The following is a 16,532-nucleotide window of genomic DNA, read 5'->3' as shown; positions in this document are numbered from 1 at the left end:
TAAATCTTGCGCATTTACTTTGTGTCATATAGTAAAAATAAGTAAAATAACCTTTTTGCTGACAGAGTGAAGGTACACTTCTAGCAACTGGGTCTTACGATGGCTTTGCAAGGATATGGACTAAAGATGGTAAGTTAAGTAGTTTTCATTTCCAGTATATTTTCCTGTATTGTGGCTCACAGCATAGTTTTTTATTTTTTTAATGTATTCATATCAATATAAATTTTCAGGTAATCTTGCCAGCACCTTAGGGCAACATAAAGGTCCTATATTTGCGTTAAAATGGAACAAGAAAGGAAACTTCATTTTAAGTGCAGGAGTGGACAAGGTGAGATAATCTTTGGTAAAGTTAAAATTCTTTCCTTCACCTTTATAATCTAATTGTAAACGTAATAGCAAAGCAATAGAAAGTAAGTAAATGAAACTAAAGGCAGGGGATGTAAATATATGCTTACAAAGAACTTGTAAGGCTTCCTTGTGTTATGTAGTAGTTTATTGAGATATTTTAATTTATTAGATTTCAGTGTTCCTAGATCTCTTCCCAATTAGGTTAGCCTAAGTAAGTGCATTGAATGCAGGAACATTAAACCTTTGTAAAACCAAATCATCTAAAATTTGTTGAAGCACTTTATGAAAGCTGCAGAAAAGCAATTGTACTGAAGGAATAGTTTGACACTGATCTGGGTATCAGTCAAGCCTGACAATGATTAAAAAGGTTAGAGCTGTAACATAAGAAAAGTCAATATATACTGATAACTCTGTTTTATTTCATATCTCTAAACAAACTTAGGCTCACACGGTCTTTAAATTCAAAGCCTTTGTTAGTGAGGGAAATTTTATGAAAGGTAGGAAAAGCACCTAGTGATGAAGAATAGACTTAAGATGAATTCAAAGGATAGAACAGACTATTCAAACAGTAAGGAGAATTTAGTTTTCTCTTTTAAAGTGCAGAAGTAAACACAGGCTTTCTCTTAGTGAGACTGGCAAGCTACAAGCTCAGTAAAACCACAGGCCCACAATACATAAAACTGGCAGTGTCACTGTAAAGTAGTAGATTTTCTCCTTTATTTATTAGATTTTTCCTGCAAACATTTAATGTGATTTACTTTAGTGCCAGCTTTATAAATGCTAGTGCTGGCACAAAGGAAGGAAAAGTAAATGTCTCAAAGCATAAAAAGGATGGTTTTCTTCTTTTGGCAGCTGTGATATCTTATGCCAATTTTTAAATCTTTGTGGAGGTATTCTGGAGGAGGTAGAAGCCTTGTTTCAGTCACTAAAACTTGGACAAAGCAACTGAGATTATGCTTTGAGAAATATTCTGCGTTAGCAAAAAAAGATTGACCCAACCTTATGCTGCTTTTCCATGAATAATTTGTGTTCATGCTTCCCGTGTCAAAATTCTCATTGACTGTTGAGGTAGGTCAGGATTATTGGCATATAATGTAGTGATTATAAAGTACTAATTTTGTCATGTAAAATGTCTTTCATCAGAAAGATATGAGAAGTATTAGCAGAGAACAAGTCAGAACAAAATTCAACCCTAAATCTTTCAGATTCATAAGTATGAGACTTTTTATGTAAAGATCTCCTTAGGAAATGAGTATTTGAAATTATAATTTGAATATGCAGGTATTTGAAATTAAAATAGGTGTGTGGAATGGATTACTCCACAGTGAAATGAATCTGTTTCATTTTTGTTTATTAAGTGAAATAAAAAAACAAAACCAACACAATCCCCTTCTTCCCTCTAGACCCCAAAATGTGATTAAACACCTTTCTAATACTGCATTATACTAAGATTTTCTACTCCTGTCTGTACCTCTACTACCATTTCCTTAAGTACTGGGTAAAACACTAGAAACACATAATAGGGAGGATAGGAGCAGATATGGGCAATGGGAAGTAGGCTAGGTAGTCTTATACATGTGAATGGTGATAGTTGCAGGGATATTAGCAATTTGTATAAGTTTGTTTATTATTTATCTATTTAATACAGACCACAATTATTTGGGATGCCCACACTGGTGAAGCCAAGCAGCAGTTTCCTTTTCATTCTGGTAAGTTTTGATTTTGATCATTCAGGATTATCATCTAAAAATATGAAATAAATGACATTGATGGTGATTATTTACACCCTTTTGAAGTCTTACAGGCAGTCTTTGGATACTGACTCCTATATTAATAATCTTAGGAATTTTGAGAATGTAAATGTCGAATTTTTCTGGTTTTATAATTTTGTAGCTCATGATTTTATTACAGTTCTATGAAAGTCAAGAGAGAACCCAAATATTACTGACTTTTTGTAGTACAGTGGCAGACAAATTAAGTGGGCGGGCCAAAAAGGATTTGTGTTTATCAGATAAGGACTGCATTTGTCATCTTCCTGCTATAGTAATCCCAGCTCCGCATCCCATTGTTTTGTGCTGCCTGCTGTGCTGCCCCCAATTTGTTTGGCCACAAACCAGCTGAAAGGCTGTTCATTGGCCAGCTGGGATAAGAGCGCAGCACCTCAGGAGGTCAGACAAATTGCTCTGTGGGCTGCATGCTGTGCAAGCCTGCCAGAATCAGCTGGTAAATAGAATAGAGAGGATGATGAACACATTGTTGAAGGGCCTTCAAGGGATGCGTCTCATTTTCACTTTTTATTCCACTCACACTACATTTTCAGTGGTATGACAACAGTCAAAACCATCAATTCTTGATGTATGCCAAGCAGTTCTGTGTGTTATCTGCCATAAATATCTTGGCCTGATCAAATGGAGTATGTTACCCACGATTAAGCTTCAAGTTACCACAACTTATAGTGCTGGAATTAAGAAAGGAAATAAATGGTTACCTTTCACTGTCTGCCATCTATCAGCACAATCATAGGCTGTTGGTGGAGATAAGATCATGCATGATGATGTGTTAAGTTGTGGGAACCTGTTCCTATTGCTGACTCTTGAGATTTATTCATAGGTGACTTAACTACATCTTATCCTGTTGTACTGTCTTCTGTATGACTGTTTCATTTCAGATATATTCCATGTTTTAGTGACTTTTCATTTCAGATATATTCCATGTTTTAGTGACTTCTATTAAATTTTGTTCAATTTCTTTGTGTAGGACTGGTTTTGACTGCATTTCTCACTGTTCATAGTGTTTGATTATCTTTGGAACTGCTGTAAAAGTAACGATTGCTTCCTGTTGGCATTTGTTCTAAGGTGGTCTGTGCTAAATTTGTAAATCAGACTCCTGCAGAATGCATACTATAATTTTAAATATCTTTGTTTTTCTTTTAGCACCAGCATTAGATGTCGATTGGCAGAGTAACAACACATTTGCCTCTTGCAGTACAGACATGTGTATTCATGTCTGTAAACTAGGACAAGATAGGCCCATCAAAACCTTCCAGGGTCACACAGTAAGTACTGAAAATTAGGGGGTGCTATATATTTTTATTAATAAGAGATTGGGGGCCATATATACTTGCTAGTATACAGCACTCGTGTAATGGTGGGTCTGTGGCAACAGGCAGTGGATACCCATGTGCAGGTAGTTATAGTTAAGGTAATATGTTAACTGTAGTCTCTGTCATTATTAGAACAATTCTGACTCCCATGTATAGCTTTCTTTCCCAGTGCCAGGATGGCATAGCAAAAATTAGCTTCAGAAGAAGAAATACTTTAAGACTTTGTTATGCACCGCCAGTGTTGTGTAAGAGCATGAACGGGATAATGATGCTAATACTATGATGAACTTTAATAACAGTTGTTGTTATTGCAGGCAAAGCTAGGAATGAAAATTAAATGTTAGAATATTAAGTTATACAAATACTTATAACTACTGTCCAACTTTATCTTTTGTAAGCTGTCATTTGTAATGAAAGTGAAGACTCCAACTTATTCTCACTGTTCAATTTTAGAATGAAGTAAACGCAATCAAATGGGATCCAACTGGTAATCTTCTAGCATCCTGCTCTGATGATATGACTCTAAAGGTAACAGGAGTTCTGGTACTGGCTCTTGTCTTTGCAGGACTCCGAAATGCACAGCATTAACCTGGGGAATCCAGCAGTACCACTGTTCTTGCTGTGTCGTCTAATATTTGCTCTTTTTTAATACAGCAAAGTTAGGCAGTTCTAGCAAATCCTTGTTAATCAGAGCCAAGCTTTGGTCCAGAGAACTTGTTACAGGCTGCCACCCTGAGACTTGAAGCATGATTTATTAGGTGCTTTTAGCTGTTTACAGAATTGGGTCATTAATCATTAAACTGTCACACTTGATGGCTGCTTTTGGTTAAAAGGAAGAGTTGGAATGCATACAAGTTGTGTACCACATACAAGAATGGGTGACTAGCCCTTTTCCTGGTTTTCCTTTATTTTCCCCTTCTTCTAAGCTAAAATCTTTGGCATATTGTGTCTTAAAAAAAGACAGAGTTCTCTTTTGTTTTTTTTTCGAGTTCATTGGGTGTAATTTTACTCCCAATGTAAGTTTTTAGTTGCCCATTGTCCTGGGCTCTTTTCCTCCAAATAATTCATAGCAACATGCTTGTTTGTAGAACTGAAGCAAACTCATGAATGTAGAGCATACTGTAACTTACACATATGACTTAAAAATCCATTAGAGAACCATAGAAGAATCCCACCAGGTTAGGTACACTAGAAGAAATGAGAGGATTCATGCCTAAGAGGGCTGTGCTGTTTCCATGGTACAGATGCTTTCCTATTACTCCCATACTGCTTTACATTTAGTAGGTGTTTTAGCACTATGTTAGGTCAAGTTTCAGGATATTGTATTTTATGTTGACAGTGCTGTCATGCTAGTAGCCCTTGGGACAGTTATTTCCATCAACTTCACCATTGTTTCATCAGAGATAGGGAATGGCTGAATGAGTAGCCACATGTTCCCTCCTCTGCTGGCACATGGTCAGGCTTTTGCAATGGAAGTCACCTTATCTAAATACAAAGCTTGATGTCTAGACATCTTTAGTCCACAGAGTGTCTAGAACCACTGGAAAATAATTCATCTTTTCCTAAGTTAAGTGTCTAAGTCAAGTGTGATGAGTAAACCCCTGAGAGCATCAGTTGTTCTCCACTGGCAGTGGATGGAGTCAAAATAGCCATCTTAAGCAAGCTATTTAATACTTAGCTGAAACTCAGGTGAGATAAATTCTAGTCTAGAGCTCAAGGTGTTGCTGCTGCCTCTCAATGAGTAGAGAGGTGACAACTGGGAACATGTCACTATTTGTGGGCTCAGGCAATTCACTTGGTTGCTTTTTTGAGTTCAGCCCAGACTGGAAAGAATTTTATTTTTTATTTGGGATTATTTGGAAGACTAATTGTTTGTAGATAAGTTTACACATCACTAATCTCTTGTGGACCACTTACTTTTCAATGGCAGTAGCAATGAATGTCAGGGTTTGAAGCATATGGAAGATGATTGATTGACTGATTTATGTATTTTTCTCTCTTGTGATGCCAACTTGATGCTCTCTAGGGCAGCTAATATGGACTCCTATCTCTACTAGTTTTGGAGACACTAGATTTGATCCCATCAATTTAAACTGGAAACACAATTTTATTCTGTCTGCACATTGAAAATCAACTTCCCCTTCAGTGAGGCATTAGTTCTGAAGAGCATTATTCATTTAAACATGCACCTCAATTATATCTTAAATACAGTTGGGCTTAAAGATGCCTCTCTTAGTTTTTTCTAACAAAAGGTGAGCTACAAGCACTACTGAATCAGATATCATAAAAAAAAAAGCATTTAGGTGATTAGCTAGTTTCACATTTAGCAAAGGTATAAGAGCCTTCCAAAATCTGTGTAGTGGCAATGTAAACCCTTAATAGAATAAAGTTATTTTGCTTATCAAAGGTTATCATGAAAGAGTTGCAGTCCTAAGGAACTGAGTGAAGTAGTGAACAAACACCTAGAAATGCAAATCCAAATAAGCCAGGAAAATGCTTGTATAGAGGCAGAACATTTACTTCCTATGCCTTTATGTCACTCGGTCTGTGTAGCAAAAAGTTCATTTAAAACAGGACTGTGATGCTTGTCAATTCAGGCATGAATATATACACGTTGCTGTTCTCATTTTAGCATCTGTTCTCATCCGTGCACTTTTCAAGAGGCTTGAAAGTTAACACTTTTTTAAAAAGTGTTTTGAAAGTTAACACTTGTAGATTGCTTTCTATAGACAGTACCTTTATTACTCATTAACTCCATCAGGTACTTACAACTCAAAGAATGGAGGATACTGGAATAATACTTGTCATAATTACTTAAGAAACCCAGTAGTCATAGCAAATGTTTTGAGTGGCCTAAAAAGCTGCAAATGATAAAGAAGAAAGTATTTTAGTACAATATTGTGATAAATCTCTTTGTGTTCTCTTTCATTTTTATTGTAGATCTGGAGTATGAAACAAGACAGCTGTGTCCACGATTTACAAGCACACAACAAGGAAATTTATACTATCAAATGGAGTCCTACAGGACCAGGAACAAATAATCCAAATGCCAATCTTATGTTAGCCAGGTAGTATTTAATCCTGATTTTAAATACCTGTTAAACATAATTTTTACTTCACTCTTTATATATGTAGGTTCACAGAATGTTTTGAAGCATGTAAGATACTTTATCATATTGTGTTTGTATTAGTAACAAAAATATGTCAAATCAAGATGTTAATTAATCTGTGTTTTTTCCTTGGCAGTGCATCCTTTGATTCTACTGTTAGGTTATGGGATGTAGATAGAGGAATTTGTATTCATACTCTGACAAAACATCAAGAACCTGTGTACAGTGTAGCTTTCAGTCCTGATGGCAGGTACCTGGCCAGTGGCTCGTTTGATAAATGTGTACACATCTGGAATACACAGGTATAGCTCTTCTGTCTGTTTAGAAGTTTGTGTTTTGGTCTTTTCCATCAGCACCCTTCCACCATGTTTTGGCCACAAATTGCTTTGCCATTCCTAACACCCTGCTTCGCTTTCTCTTTGGTCTAATGTTATTTCTGTTAGTGAATGTACACTTAATTTATCTCTTTGAGTTCTTGGCTAGGGTGAAGCAATAACTGTATTTACATTGTCTTTACTTAGAAATAAAAACAAGAATAAAACAAACCCCACAAAAACCCCAACCCAAACAAACAAAAAACCCCCAACAACCAACCAAAACCACACCACTTCCAACAAAATACATTCAACAGTGTTTCCAATAGCATGTTGCACCCAAAAATTGTCTTTGTTAACTCTGAACTTTAAACTCCTGATAACAGTTTTGCTTTGAAAAGTGATGACTAGGTGTAGACATACAAATCTGATAGCTATTTCATTGAATTTCACTAAAAATAAGAGAATGTAAAGTGAGAGAAGATGATGACACAATGTGACATTCTAAGAAAGGACACTACTACCGGCAAATAAAAAAAAAAGGCTGATTGCAAATGAAAGTCTAAAGACCTTTGTATCAGAACACGTGATCTCTGGCTACTGGGAATTAATTGGATATTAATTTTTAAGAGGCTTAGTAATTTCAAGTAGTCATGGCCATCCCCAGTTTTGCCTGTCAAACATGAAATCAAGGTACAATAACTGTTTGTCGTGTCCTTTAACACAGTGCTGAGATTATCCACAAGTCTCATCTGAATCATTTCCTCTGAGAATTTCAGCCTTTAAAAGCTGTGGGAAAGTTTTACATTTTATACAAATCTTAATTGTTTGCTTGGATTTTATTCATTATAATAATTACATGTTTTGTCCCTTTTTAGACAGGCGCCCTAGTTCACAGTTACCGGGGAACAGGAGGGATTTTTGAGGTTTGCTGGAATGCAGCAGGAGACAAAGTTGGAGCAAGTGCTTCAGATGGTTCAGTAAGTGTTGCTTGACTTGGCTGACATTCTAACAACCAGCATCTTCTGGAAATCTTTTGACTAACAATGGAGACAAAATTTTCTTCTGTAGCTGAAGTTTGAATGCAGTCAGCTCACCTGTAGGTTTTGCCTGTTAGAGTTCAGTAATGTTATAAGGAGAATGTCTTTATTCCAGCTTAATGCATTACTGTTCTAAATCCTCCAAAAATCTCAGAAGGTGAAGATGCCTCTAATTTAGACTTTCTGTCCCTATGGGAGCTTACTATGGAAATGTATTCAGTGTGACTGGTCTTTTCATTGTAGCCTGGAAACAAATTAATTTTAGTCTTTCTGAGTGAAAATGTTCAATGTAGATGATATTATTACAGTGCATAATAGGAATGAAATATCTTCTGCATTGCATTCAGCAAAACGTACAGCAAAACAAAGTACAAATTTCTGAATGCTCGTCATTAAAGGTACTAAAAATGATAGGAGCTATACGTAAATACCAGTCTGCTTACTGTGCTTAGAAAAAGCAGGATATTAATTCGTTTAACTAATCATGAATGCACCCCCTATCATCTGATACTAGTGTACTGTAGCATCACCTCCTTCCTCTCCTGACATTGTTCTACAAAGTATTGCAGTAAGATATTAACATGCAGTTCTTCAAAACAAGGACAATTCTTGGTTTGTTTTTTTTTTTGCTTGCCCCTCTTTCTTTTGCCATGGTTTTTAAAAAAAGGAGAAGAGAGTCTAAGGAAAAGCAAAGTTAAAATAAAATAAGAGTCATAAAGGGATCATATTTTGAAGCTCTGTAGCTTAAATTAACAGATGTCAGTAAGTGGCAATCCTGGTAGCTTTGTATAGTTCAGTCTCAGTATCCTGACAAATGTGCCAAAGCATTCTCCTGTTGTGCATGCTCCATGCTGGTAAGCAAGATCACATTGTTACAGTTAAGAACAGAAAATAGGAAGTTCTAGATTTTAGGTAGTTAAATTCTAGAGAATTGATTTTGATTTGTCTTTTATATCATTTTAGTCCTGCAAGTATAGGCAATATCATACATAGAGAAAAAGCTCAAGGCATACCCTGAGTAGAAATTAATTATCACTCTCTCCCGATGCCCCTTTTATATATATGCTGTGAAACCTTTCCAGTCCTCCAGTTAATTTGTCCCAAGAGGCTGATTGTACTTGCAGCAGACTTACTTTCGTTTAGTTTCTGCTCTTCTAAAACTGTTCAGCTTATTTTGTTTTATATTTACTAGCAAAAGCCCTTCTTCTCTCCTGTTTTAAATATATTTATAGCTGGTAACAACTAAGCAAATACAGGCACCTTTGAACTGTTTGATGACTAAAAGCATAGCTTTTGTAGATTTCTATATCTGACAGAACTAGAAGCACTAGCTGGTGAAGGTTTTGTGAAGACAAAAGCTGGAATTTATGTACCATTAACTGTTTATTCAGAATTGTTCTGATCAATGCTAGATTCACCCACAAATTTTTAATTTCATTTTACTGTATTTTATAGCCTAGATTCAAGTAAGTTCTCAGCTCCTTAATATCAAATAACAGGCAAACCACTTACAGAAGATGTTGTTAATGTTCTGATAGCAATTCATTAGGCAGCAGTACCTGGGTCTGACTGTAAGACAGATTGTTCGCCTGGTGACTTTTTTTTCTGCCCAGTCTGTTTTTAATAGGTACAAGATTAAGCTTACACAATCTGTTTTGTAGGTTTTGCTCTGATACTTCACACATTATTGCGTAATTATGTAATATTGTGCCATGTGCAATTTCTGTATCTGTTTTTTTCTTGCAGGTTTGTGTATTAGACCTACGGAAATAGCGCTATTAGTTGGAAGCCATGGACCGACTATGAATGTGTACATAGCCAAAATGACTGTCCCTGACCCATGTACTGCTATAGTCCCAATTGAACCATGGCCAGTCCACTACAGCCAAACGTAAAAGAAATATATACATATACTGTATATAAAAAAAAAAGAGGGGAAAAAATAATAAAAAGACACCCTGAAGAGGATGACAGAGTTTTGTCACAGCTTGTGAATCCTGTTCACCAAGTGCTGGAATCTGCTGTGCCCCGAAATAACATTTAAAGGTTTTGGATATGAAAAACAGAAGAGAGAGAGAGAAATAATACCATATACAAGAGCAGACCCATATACATACCAAATTCAGAAGATATTAATGGCAGCCTTCATTACCCCTTCCTCCCTTTAAATCCATTATGACAATGGATTGTGGGGTATTTTTGTTTTCCTTCTTAGTAGTTGAGCAATTTGTGTGTACAGAGAAAATGAACTTACAGAAATTTGCAGCAGTAGTTTTTTCTTTGCTTTTAAACATTGGGTTTTCTGTTTTGTTTTGGTTAAGTTTACGAATGCATGAAGTAAGGGAGTGAATTAGTTTCTTGTTTATGTTTTTTTTACCTTGGAAAAAAGTGTTTCTTTGAAAGATATTTTAGTGCATTCTTTGAAGAGGTAGATTGAACCTGATGCTGTTCGGTACATTTTGTGGCTCCCAGAGCACAATTTTGTGAACAGAGGGAGGGTGGAAAAGGGATTTTGGAGACAGAAATAAAAAAAGAAGAAGAAAAAAATCCTGCTTGAAGGCGTGATGTTTCACGTCCTGCTCATCTACAAAGTATGACAGTAATGGGTGTAATGCTATGTTTTATTTTCTGGTGACATGGCTGAAATGCAGTAGTTTCTTATTTGAGACATAATTCTGCCAAATTGAAGAGTAGAAGGCCACAAAAATACAGAAAAGAAAAATACAGGGATGCAGGGGAAAAAAAAAAAAGAAAAAGGAAAAATGCATCTTCTGTGGCTTTCAGACCATAGCCGAAGTATGGTTGAACTGTGCACTATTGTGAGAAGGAGCAAAGTGTAGCTGGGGGATTGTTTTTCAGAGTCTAAGATCTTTCTGGACAAGGGTTCATGCCACAGCTTCTTTGAGAGTTGCCCATCATTATTTGTAGGAGCTTAGATGTATAATTGTAATCAAACTCCAATATTAAAAGTATCTCATGTAATTTTCTTTATTAAAATAAAATCTTTGGCATATATTTGATAACACTGCCATTAAGAGGCAAAATGTTTACTACCTTAGATTTAAAAAAAACCCACAAACCTTAAACAGAGGACTTGCTTCAAGTTTATTTTAATAGCAGTGATTCAGCTTATTTAAAAGATGAATACTTGCACTAATTCCCCTGCTGCTCCAGTCCTGCAGTTTATTGTATCTTGTGACTACATTTTTTTCCAAATATAGGGTAGATGTAAGCTGCTATTTTTTTAATAATCACTACTATATAGCGTCTTTTACTCTGTTTACAATATCAAGTATTTTTCTTACAATGACAGATGTATATGGCAAACCTTTTTCTGCTCATGTGATTAAAAGTATACTGATAGTGATTTTATTTGTAAATGATAGCATGAGGTTGTGTTTACAAGTACGTGTAGTTGAAAAGGTTGCATCATGTCTTGCATAAGATTCCAAGAGTGTAAATTTATAAAAAGAGAGGTTGTCAAATTTATGTCACAGGAATTTTACTTATGGAATGGTTTATATTACAGAGCTTTGCAAAGTTACCAGTTTTATAACACTATTTCAATCACAAATGATTTTGTGGCTTATGATTGCTAGTCTCTAACCTATTTGTTTTGGTTTTGTTTCGGTTTTTCCTCCCTTCAAGTTAGGTACAAATTGATTTAATTGAGGTAATGCAGCTTTGACATTTTAACCATTGTTCTTTAGGCATTGATTTCTGCTATTTCATGGAATAAATATGACTTGAAGCAAGTCTGAGTTTGGTTAAGGTAGGGTAGCAATTTGCCAGTGGTATAGAGAAGTCAAGAAAACACATTCTTTTATATATACCCCAGGATTATAATACTATCATATACAACATTTAAAACCAACGAAAAGTCATATCCATAAAGATGGTCATCTGCAGTGGTTCAGTGCCAGCTATATTTAGGGGTTTGGAACATATTACGAATGTTTAGAGCAATTACCCTGTGAGTTACAATATGTAGGTAATTTAATATATTGAGTGTCTGGCACTTGAAATATTGCTTTTGTTGCTGGAGGTCCATGACTGTGGCTGACCTCTGTCATTTAATGAAAAAAAAAATAAAAAAAAATCTGTGCAATAATTTTAAACTGTGCTCCCAGGAATAGACACAAATGTTTTGAGTATGTTTAAGCTGCATTTTTCGTTTAGCAATGCATTTGTCAATTGCACTGAATTTAAATTTGAAAGTCAGAAGTGATTCTTGATAGTACTTTTGTATTTTAATATGTACAATTTATTCTTTTTCATACAAGTTATTGGATGATTCTTTCAGCCAATCTAAACAATTGTGGAATTCTGTGACATAGCTGCAAAATCACACAGCCATGTTTTAGGGTATTGCCATTTTCCTCTTTCTCAATCATCAGCTGTTTTGGTTGTAATTCTGGTTGCTTAAGCATAGAATCACATATTCAGAAATAGGAAAAACAAGAGCTTCAGTCTCACAGGTCTGGGGTTTTCAGGTGCTTGAAGCACAGTCCAGCAGGAACGTCAAATCTGTTGACTTGAGTGCTCTGGATGTGCAGGCAGTGACCCCCAACCTGGTGTTAATCCACAGTAGTGGAATGATGCCAGTTTCCACTAGCAAAGGATCTGGCCAATTGGCATTTTATTGTTGTCCTTTACTAGCATGCCACAGTGCTGCTCCTGCTCACACCTCTTCTCGCCTCTTGTTTTATACATTGCTAAATGCATGCATGCAAGGTGTGCTAGGTTCTGTGATTACATGAAGCAAAAAGAAAAAAAAAAGCAAACCATGACATTAATTCTTATCTTTTATAGCACAATGACCTCGTCTTCAGTAGTGAGGTGGACTGTCCAAATTGTTCCTATAAATTGGGTACGCCAAATGCCAGTGAGACCCTGGCTTTGTATGAATGTATGCACATGCTTAGTCTTACGTACTGAGTAATTCTGTCTTGCCTGTTTCCCAAATATATAGGCAAACATGAGCATAAGCCTTTGCATACGTTATAGTTCCTATTCTTTCCTGTTCGAGTCATTAATGGGCAAACATCTAAATAGAGGATAAAAGGAAGGGGGAAAACTGGGCTCAGAATTAATGATGGAATAAGAAATGAACTGTACTCAAGTTCTCTGTCTTTCTGTGCATCCATCTCAGAATCCCATTTCTCATTTCTGCATAATTAGGTCCAGGTTTCTGTAGAGTTCCTCTTTTTCTATTTTTACTTTACCTTTTTCTGCATTTTTAAATTGATGTAAAGATTCCCAACCAGTGGACTTTTTAGTGTAGTTAAGAGAATATCTAGGTCCTCATAAAAGCTTTTTTTAGACTCTTTGTAATGTTGATAAACTCAGTTTATTCTGGGGCTACAATTGTGCAGGGTTATTTAGCATGTCTACTAGATGATTGGAAATCTTATATGAAACACTAAAAGTGCCTCTTTTTCTGGGTTGGGTGGAGGGAGGTAACAGTTACCAGAGTTAGAATGACATGGCATTTTGAAGCATGTTTCTTGATTTCATGACACTTTAATGCATCTTGAGAGAAAGGCCAAAGATTTCTACCAATTTTAATTAAATTTCATTTTGGAAAGCACTCCTTTTTCCTTACACTGCTTACCTCATGCTAGGGTATTTAATGGGACATTGCACTTTCGCAGTGTTCTTTGTGTTTAGGAAGAATAGTAGGTGGCATAGGGCGGTTGTGCCAGTTTGCCTACAGAGCAGTCTTAGCAGCTGATGCGTTCAGTTCTGCTGAATGAAGGAATTTCATACAAATTGCAAACTGGGGTTTTCAGCTTGTAAATAAGAGGTTGTATGTTTTTGTCTGTTTAGCAAAGAGGAGCCTTGGGACCCAATTTTTTCCAATCTTTACATAACCAGAAATGCCACTGTCTTTCACCTCATGAGAAAACCTTGCCACAATCGGCATTGGAGGCGTTGGGTCTGTGTAACACCACACAGCATGCTGCATAGGTAAAGAGAGCCCCATCTCACTTGAGGCAGGACTCCCCTTGGCTTAGGTGAGCATTTTGCCACAGCAGGGCCTGCCAGATTCAGCCCAGTGTTCCTTTTTCATTGAGAAGCATGAGTGCTTCTCCCTTCACAAAGTCCTGTAGAGCTATTACCCTGTGGGAGCAGTTTCACACTTCCAGAAGTCTGAAGAAAGCAGAAGCAACATTGTGGCATGTTAGAAGCAAATACGGCTTTGGGAGACAGCAGTAAAGCTCCATCAAGATCCCTAACATGTTCCGTAGGGGGAGAGCAGTGGCATAATCCTTGTCTCTCCTTCTAGAGGAAGCTCTGAAATACCACGTTCTGTGAAGGTGTGACTGTCTTTGCTGTCAGTCCGATGGAAGGCAGGTGAACCAGGAAAATCTGCCTTTTCTTGTGGATTGCAGGTTTAGTGTTAATAGTGCTTCAGATCAGTAGTTTTGAGTACATAATTCGCTCTCTCAGCCTTTAAGTTTGAAGCTTGACAATAACTTGAGGCACGTTTTTGTTTTTTTTTTTAAATAATCATTCATTTTTACTTCATAATGTTTTTTGACATTTGTGGGTAAATACAAGAAACCAGTCTGCATGTTGTTGCTAGTCCAGTGTACTTTTGCAATCTTGTCCCCAACAGACTGCAGTGTGCAGAACAGTAATTCTAGAATACAGAAGTAATTTTCTCTCTCTCCTGACATTGACATTGTAGTTGTAATGGTTTCATTTGGAGTTACAAATCCTTTGGGTCTAATTCTGTGAGCCTACCTATAGCACTGGATTAAAATGTCTGCATCATTTCTTCAGTTATCCAGTTAAATTACAACTGTTGTAAAAGTGTAAACCAGCCCATGACAGTTTTTTGTACTTGTTTAAAGGACTTTTATTGTTCAGTTTTCATGATTATTGTCTAAAGAAGACTGATATAGATGTTCTATACTGTCCTGGACCATGTTAATTACACTTTATGATGTATTTTGGTTCTACATCACAATGATTTGTCCCCAAGGCCCTTATATCCCTTCTAGGCACATTTTCTGTTGCAGTTTCCCTTTGCATTGTATTGCTTTGACAACTGTAATTTGAATCAGATCTGAAAGAGGTCCAGAATAAAATATATTTTGATATTACCTTGCCTGTATGTTATATACCAGTAACATTAAATGCTTGGTACAGAAGATCTACAGATCAAGCTGGAGAAGTGACTGACTAAAACACCAGTTTTAATATTTAGTTTGGCACATTTCCACCTACGAGAATATGTAAGAAGTAGTGGGAGACAATACCTTGTATAGCTATGTACTCTTTGTGCACACACAATAGATCCTCTGAAACAATGGAGCTATCCTCTGCCACCGTTTACCGCTGTGCATCTGATTTAGGTGAACTGAATTCTCCTGTGTGCATTTTCTGTGCTTCATCTTCTCTTTACCCATGCAATTGTGGAAGCGAAGCTGAGTCTAGTGATATTTGCAGCTACAGTCCAGCTGTTCAGAAGGCATCAGAGGTGTGGGAGCAGGCTCCTCTGTGGTCACATCAGAGATCTGTTCTTATGGAGTGATTCAGTTTGATTATGCAAAGGAATGTCATTTACATTACTGTATTTCAGGTACTTGAAAGCATTTAGATGACACATGCCATAACATGCATCCATCTACACTTAATGATGGTTTAATTCCTTTAAAATTGTGGGTCATGTCATAATCGAAGAGAGAGAGCCTGGATGGCTTATTTTTAATGTCGCTTGAACTTTATGGTGAAATACTGCTTTTTCATGTAGGTTTTTTATTTGCTATAAAATGTTCAAAAGTAGTAAGCTTTCTTATTTCGATAATATTATCAAAATCAATTTTAGTATGTTGAAACTTGCTGTTGAAAGTGTTTATAATGGATTGAAAACAGAGGCAAGACTGTATTTTACAAGTGTAAAACCACTCTTGGATTCCCTTCTCCTGAAGTCTGAGTTCACTTGAGTATTTCTCCGTTGCCATTTGAATTTTGAGAGAGCAATATTGGAGCAATTTCATGGGTTTGAGATAGACTGTACTAACTAATGTCATGATACAAAAATCTGTGTGTCTGAAATGTTGCCCTCCGGATGGCCACCATGAGATGCAGGAACCTCAGAACAGTGTTGTGGTACCCAGATACTATGCTTGTACGGTAATGATGCCTACTTCCATCCTGGGAGGAGGAGACAGGATCCCAGGTAGGTGCCTCATGCCATTACTGCCCAAATATTCCCTGTGAAAGGTTAGTTACCCTCATGCTGTGACAACCTGGGGTTTGCAGTTCTCTAGCGACTCACAGATTCATAAAATCCATGTTCCCTACCTTGTAGGGAAATGACTTAATGACAGTCTAAGCAGCATCTTTGGTTCACTGATGGCAGCACAGAGCAGCTGTAACAGAATAATAATTCAGGAGTAAGTTATTGATCATTCTGTAGAGAACAATGATGTCCCACTTAGTACAATTTGTTCTTAAGGAATGCTGATCCAGGAGTTGCTATGTGTGCATTTATCTGACTAACTGAAAATTGGTACCATAAAGGATTATTTGAAGGATTAAAAAAGATTTTCTTGCTAGATGGAATGCAAAACTGCGCAGCTCCTGGAGTCATTCTTCTGACACC

General features: G+C 36.6%; 1 protein-coding gene across 10 annotated transcripts in view; it reads left to right on the top strand.

Moving 5' to 3' along the window:
* TBL1XR1 (TBL1X/Y related 1) overlaps positions 1–15,027 on the top strand; it is a 116,073-nt gene extending 101,046 nt beyond the window's left edge. For all 10 annotated transcript variants that reach the window (XM_062603168.1, XM_062603161.1, XM_062603169.1 and 7 more), the window contains 9 exons: positions 66–129; positions 231–328; positions 1,997–2,057; positions 3,282–3,403; positions 3,905–3,979; positions 6,392–6,519; positions 6,698–6,863; positions 7,754–7,855; positions 9,662–15,027. In XM_062603168.1, the coding sequence (XP_062459152.1) occupies positions 66–129; positions 231–328; positions 1,997–2,057; positions 3,282–3,403; positions 3,905–3,979; positions 6,392–6,519; positions 6,698–6,863; positions 7,754–7,855; positions 9,662–9,688 (843 nt within the window). In that variant the 3' untranslated portion in view covers positions 9,689–15,027. The remainder of the gene's footprint in view (positions 1–65; positions 130–230; positions 329–1,996; positions 2,058–3,281; positions 3,404–3,904; positions 3,980–6,391; positions 6,520–6,697; positions 6,864–7,753; positions 7,856–9,661) is intronic.
* Positions 15,028–16,532: the final 1,505 nt, after the last annotated feature.

This window comes from Pezoporus occidentalis, unplaced genomic scaffold (genome assembly GCF_034315485.1).
Source record: "Pezoporus occidentalis ecotype Australia unplaced genomic scaffold, CSIRO_AGI_Poc_V1 ctg8, whole genome shotgun sequence".
Taxonomy (NCBI): Eukaryota; Metazoa; Chordata; class Aves; order Psittaciformes; family Psittacidae; genus Pezoporus; species Pezoporus occidentalis.
This window is presented reverse-complemented; position numbering and strand designations above follow the sequence as displayed.